The sequence below is a fragment of the Vipera ursinii genome, assembly GCF_947247035.1.
Source record: "Vipera ursinii genome assembly, chromosome: 2".
In the NCBI taxonomy this organism is placed as follows: Eukaryota; Metazoa; Chordata; class Lepidosauria; order Squamata; family Viperidae; genus Vipera; species Vipera ursinii.
This window is the reverse complement of record NC_139513.1, coordinates 105,874,898-105,881,507: the sequence shown is the minus strand read 5'-3', so window position 1 is coordinate 105,881,507 and position 6,610 is coordinate 105,874,898. Positions and strand designations below refer to the sequence as shown.

Here is a 6,610-nt window from a genome sequence, read left to right as displayed (position 1 = left end):
AGTCCAGCATTTAAGGCCTAATAGTGTGTTATTGTCCAATTGATTTTCTTATTGTGCTGGGCACTGTGAAGAGTAAAACATCTTCCTTGAACATGAAGGGCATTAAAAGGATGCTTAGCTGGTAAAGGACTTTCATTCCAACTGATATTAAAGGATAGTGGTTGTTTTTTTTAATGCTGCCTTTATTACTTATTCTCCTGCACCATTTGGCAAAGTGAACTGTTCATTCAGAAACAGAACTGGCACACACACACACACATCCTTGTCAAAATATGCCCCCTTCCCAATAGAGCTTGCCTATCTCCACAATATTGTAAAGATCATTTTAGGCAAATGTTACCTGCCAATTAAGAGTAACCAAAGATGTGGAGTGGCATAAGCATTTTCTGCCTTGAACAGATCTTTCTTGAAGCCTCAGTCCCGCCCAGTGCCCCTCTGGCTGCACAAGACTTTTCCAATGAAATCACAAAACATACAGAATGGGTGCAAGGGAGAGGGAGAGGGAGGGAGAGAGAGAGAGGGAGGAAGGGAGAGATCTTTAATCTCTTCTAGGTACCCTGTGTATTTATAATCTGGGAGAATATTTATCCAAAGCCTGAATAAGGAGGGAGGCAGAATGGGGCGGATGAGTGGTGAGGGTGGTGGTTAGTGACGGTTATCATTATTCCGCACCAGTTTTCGGTGGCAACTCTCTGAAGATTGTAAGTGTAGTTTCTCTCCTCCATCTGGTCTCCAAAATATTTCCCTTCCTTTCTGCCACAGTAAGCACCACAACAGCAACAGCCATCGTGATGCAGAGCGTAGAAAGGCTTTGAGCATGCAGCCAGGGAGAGAAAGAGATCAGGGCGAGAAGCGCTGAAGTTAAATTGTGCTGCATATTTTGGAGGAAAAAAAAAATATGGGCGGATTGGTCTCTAGATGAGAGCTTGGTACCACCTTCCTTTCTAAAATAAAATCTCTCTGGCATGAAGTCACAGCCTATTTCACATCCGGTTTACCCCGGGACGTACTACTACTGTCTTGGTAAAGTGCAAAGCTTTTTGTTGTAGAGCTGCGAGCCGAATCCTACGGAAAGGGAATCTGGGTGTTAAAAATCGAAGAGCAAAGCGGCAACGGCGGCAACGGCGGCGGCGGCGGCGGCGGCAGAGTCCATGATGGCTAAGAGCTCCTGAATGACTGAGAAGAGCCGCGGAGACTCAGTGCTCTAAAGCGCCCTTTTCCCTCCTCGCCGCCCTGGCTTCTTGGCGAAGCCTCTCGGGCAGACTTTCCCGCTGCATCGGCGACGCCGTGCCCAGAGGGTCGCGAGGTGAGTATTGCTCTAGCCTCCCTTTTTTTTTCTCCAGGCTCCCTCCCTTCCCCTTCCCCTTTGCCAGCCCGCTCCCTTTTTCACAGGCGGAGCATTTATGGACGGAGGGGGCTCCTACTGCTGCCTTCTTCCCTCGCAGGTACCTCGTCGGAATGCTGGCCCCAGCTTTCTCCCCCTTACATTCCCCCATCCCCCCGACCCCGGGTGAAAATCCGCAGCGGTGGATGGGCAATTGATCAGAATCGAGGGGAGGGGGAGTGATGGGCGGGGGGAGAGAGTGAGAGAGAGAGAGAGAGAGAGAAGGCTAAAACGGGGACCCTGGGATTAACAGGGATTATTTCAGACGTTTCCAACCAGAGCTGGAGGGATTGGGGGCAATGGATGACTTTTCTCCGGGAGAGGAGAACAAAGTTGTTATGCTGGCTGCAAAATCCATAAATACCACCATCCCCCCTCCCCTTTTCCATCAAGTCTCCATCTCTGGCTCTGAAGCAGGCAAAAATCACTCGAGGCAGAAATGCCTCTCGAATGATGGCTCCAGGTTTGAAGGGATGTGCCCATAGTGGGGAAGAAGAGATAGGCTGGGATTTCCCTTATGCTCTTTTATTTCAACTATTCCGAAATCAGGGTGCTCAGAATGCAGTGGCAGGGAAAGGATCAGAAGCGGATTGGTTTGTTAGTCGACTTGTTTGTTTGTGGTTTAAATTTTCGCACTTGGCGATTTCCCACTTTCCCCTCTCATCTACAAGCAACGATAGCAATGTATCTCACTCCCCCCACCCATCCCCATTAATTATTTTAAGGATGGCGGTATGGGAGAAATGTAGAGTAAAAAAAAAACCAAACATCTTGCCATCTGCCGGTATCTCTGAAATGACTTGCTAGAGGAGGTTCAGTGCAAAAGTTCAGGCTGAAAAGAAGTGGGAGCTTTTCTCATCTCTCCTAGAGATGCAACACTCTTCTTCTTTTTCCCCCAAGAGAAGCAGCATTGTGCACCTCCATCTATTACACTCCACCTGAACACCTGTCATCATTTTTGTTCACCTTGCCCTCCTGCCTTTCACTGTAGGTTTCAGACATTTTATATACAAGGACCATCCTCTTAGTTTTTCTTCTCTGCCTCTTTTTTTTGCGATGGTGGTTATATTTTCTGGAATTCTGCTTCTCTCCTAAACTGTAGTCAGTTTCAGGGCTGTTAAGGAGCCTTGGACGAAGGAGGGAGGAGGGAGGAGGAGGAAGAACATACCTGATAGAAACAGTGCAACCAAAGTGGATTTCAGTAGTAAGTAGGGAGCAAGGAGCAAGCAGCTAAGCCTGAGCTATAAACAGAATTACAACAGTCAGGCTGCCTTGCAAAATTACCAGTTAAGTTTGCAAGGAGAGGTGATGGGAAACATAGGGCAGGTTTGCTTTTAGAAAACATCTTACAGTAACTGGAACTGAACTGAACTCAGTCATAGAGTGAAAAGGTGCCATATGGAATATTTTGCAACAGGATATCTAGAAGGAAGGCAGGCAGGCAGGCAGGCAGACAGGCAAGCAGGAAGGAAGGAAGGAAGGAAGGAAGGAAGGAAGGAAGGAAGGAAGGAAGGAAGGAAGGAAAAGGTTTGAAGGCAATGTGGATGCAACAATCTCCATCATTATTTCATATTCATTTCATATGCTTTGGGGGATTAATGGGACTAATACTAGTCAAAGAAAGCATTGAAATTATGTACTTTTTTCAGCTTTTGAAATGTATGCTGTTGTTCAACTAGCTTGCTAAATGGGCACATGCTTGGATCTCTCTCCAGAAGAAAGTTCTGTCCTTTTTCAGGACCTTCTAGAGCTTTCAAGGACTTTAGGAGAAGATCTTTCCTCTCTTTTTCCTGAGATAATCAAGCGGGTGGGATCTGACTCATTAAAACTAAAATAGGTTCTAAGTTCCGTGTTATTGCAAAATGGCTGTACAAATGGTGAACTTAACAGTAATTCTTTCTTAGGAATGAAAAAAATATATATAATAAAGACACTTGAATTCCAAGACTCTTGAAAATAAATAAATAAAATGATTTAACCTTTGTCTATGAAACTAACTCAGGGATGACCCCACTTTCAAGAAAATGAAATACATGAGTATACCTGGAAGGGACTTTTCCCTCTGAAAGTCATACCACTGTGAGATAACTCCTTGCTTTTAAGGAAAACCATCACAAGTTCTTTTAAACCTGTTGTATTTTCAAATAATTTGTCAAAGCAAAGAATGCTTACTTCTGGTTTTCTCTTGTTTTCAGCTTCCATAATCTACTAGCAAAATGATGCATCTTCTTTATGACCGCTTTTGGGCCTGGGTTCTTCTTATGAGCACCTTATCTGGAAAAAGGTGGGAAAAAGAGTTTTACTTTTTAAAAATTAGTTTGGGTTGTCTTTTATCATTGCTCAAAAGCAAGTATGGAAAAAGGTTTGATTCATGCATACTGATTTTTTTTTGGGGGGGGAAAGGTTGATTCTGCCTAAACCCCACCTAAGCCAAAATAGGAAGAAATTAAAATAAAACTAAAGCTTGACTGCAAAACATCTTAGGTGGAACTGTTGTTGAGAAAGAGTTTAGCAAAAGCTATTTGATCCAAACTACAAATAGATTAATGATTTCAATGTAGCCATAAAGGGAATAGTCCTCTTTGCAGATAAAGTTTGCCAGCAGTTATGCTGCATATAGCATTTTACATAGGATTTTTTCTGCTCCTATCATCTTGTGCTTTCACTGAAGGAATGAGATCAGGATGCCAGACTTTGAAGACTGGCTTTTCCTCATGAAGGTAGACTTCAGGAGAGATAAAGATTATAATAATAAGGTCTGGTTATTATACCTATGAACTGAACATTTCATTTCAGCAAACAGTTTGCATGATAAGGATGCAGCCTACAAGCAGTAAGTTCATTGGTAAGATTGTCATTAACATTAGTTTTTAATTTAATTGGATTTATATACCGCCCTTTCCCGAAGGACTCAGGGCGGTTTACAGGGTAATTTAAAACAAGAAATACAAAAGTTAAAAACAATTAAAAATTACAACAGTCCCTGAAAAAAGTAAAAAAAAAACCCAAGTGAAATTCACTTCACCTGCCTGAACCCTGCCTGAAGGTTAAATGGAAAGTCTTCTTATGCTGAAATCTATCTATATAGACTGCATTTCTATTAGCAATAGAACTAATGAATGAAAAAATACATATTTTCCTTTAAATTACAAATACCAATATATGTGCACTGGCAATTGCCTTATTCCATATCCGTTGTTCAGGAGAGTAATTTAAATTAACCTTATTATAACTAATATATATTTGTAAAAAGAATCTGAGTGTCAGAGACAATCTAGTTTAGTTTTACATGTTTTCTAGAAGAAAAGAACATAAAATGATATATGAATGTGATACTTTATATAGCAGATCAGTGATGAAAGAAGAAAAAGCTGATCTCTTGAAAAGAAGAGAGAACAGAAAGTCTGTTTCTTTATCATTTTTCCCATGCCACGTGCTGACTTGCATGTTTCACCCAGAACTAAGATTTGGACCAGAAAATCAAGAAGCATTTCCCTGTTTTTGAAAAATTGTATGAGGTGTTACTATTATAATGACCTGTAGATGGAGTCAGTGTACAGTGTTTTATTATACTTTTTTTTACTGTGAAACACAAACATGATAAATGATATTTTTCTTCAAGTTGCTTAAACTCTACATTAAACAAGAATCATTTTTTAGATAACAGATTTGTCCAATCTTTACTCGCGTGTGATTTCTAACCACTAAGAAATCAATAGCAAGGGAAAAATTTACAAGTATTGAAATATCCACCAGTGTTATTCAAAGTATCTAGAAGACCCTTCTTCCTTCCTTCCTTCCTTCCTTCCTTCCTTCCTTCCTTCCTTCCTTCCTTCCTTCTTTCCTTCCTTCCTTCCTTCCTTCCTTCCTTCCTTCCTTCCTTCCTTCCTTCCTTCCTTCCTTCCTTCCTTCCTTCCTTCCTCAAAGCTAAGTAAAAGTTAAAAATCTGGACAATATTTCATATTGTATTATTATTATTTGGATCATGATATTAATGTCAAGGTATTAAATACTAGCAAAACATGTGAATGCTCACATGAACACATAAATATTTGACCATGAGCACTTTATTGTAAATTAAATGGATATATGAATATAGTTGGGTTTTTTTTTTAAATTAATAGTAGCACATTCATTTATTTGGAACCTGATAATTCTGATATAGTTAAAATCCCATTCCTAAATTAATCACATCTCTATTTTGTTACTGGTATATCAGATTCACACTTGCCTTTTCAATATGTATATGTATGTAAAAATATAGGCTTTCCCACTGAATTCAATGCTGTTGAAGGCCTTCACTGTTCAGGGAACCTCCAATTGGTTTTATTGGGACATCATGAAATGTGTGGCTTTTGGAGTGGTATCCATGGTTAAACCCAGCTTAAATTCAATTTGACCTCTAAGAGTCAGGCTGATTTTCAATGAATTGTGTTGGTATTAAAGATAATGATAGTCTGAGAAGACACTCCAGCTTGCATTTAGATAGTGCAAACTTGTACTAAAATTTGATACACAGAAAAATTAGAAATGATTCCATTTCACACATTACAAAAAGAGTAGGATTTCATTATATTTCAGCAAGAGTTTGACTGCACTTTATTTGATTGAATGTCTGTGTGAAAATACAAGGGAATATTTTGTCTTACAAAATGGTTGTACAGTTGATAATTACAACTATCTGATTTCAATACTGACTGGTATTATCAGAGGACCTCAAACTGGGATGATATTCTAATATGTAAGTTTATATTAATGCCTCTGAACCTTTAAAACTAATTTTATAATATCTGCAATTTTATCTTCTATTTGTTCTTTTGGTTATTTGTGCGCTTAGGAAAAGAAAAAAATTAAATACATGGAATTGCAAGCTTGGTACTTTCTGCCAGTCTTAGCTGTTAATGACTTATGGTTAGTTTTCTGAAGTGAAAATAACTTTCAATTGCTACCCACCCACCCACCCGCTAAAAACAAGCAGTTGACAGATGATGCAACATGGAAGTGAATTCCATCTTGAATGTATGAAGGCACTTGTTTCTTTTTAACCAAATAGTATAAGATAGCTCGTTCTGGTTCTAAATTTAAATTTAAAATATATATAGAAAGTTCTCTACTATCAAAAGAAGAAATATCCATCAGCTTACCAATTTACACTTAAAACAGACATGTAACATATTGTCCTCTAGAGATGAGGTATTATTAATAGACAATCAATTAAATGTTATT

The 6,610-nt window shown here is 39.4% G+C and overlaps 1 protein-coding gene across 1 annotated transcript in view; it reads left to right on the top strand.

Moving 5' to 3' along the window:
* Window positions 1-1,190: 1,190 nt before the first annotated feature.
* LOC310633571 (gamma-aminobutyric acid receptor subunit alpha-1) overlaps window positions 1,191-6,610 on the top strand; it is a gene marked incomplete at its 3' end in the record, with an annotated part of 38,434 nt that continues 33,014 nt past the window's right edge. The window contains exons 1-2 of the mRNA XM_083351332.1: window positions 1,191-1,306; window positions 3,580-3,668. Coding sequence (XP_083207458.1) covers window positions 3,601-3,668 — 68 coding nt within the window. The 5' untranslated portion in view covers window positions 1,191-1,306; window positions 3,580-3,600. The remainder of the gene's footprint in view (window positions 1,307-3,579; window positions 3,669-6,610) is intronic.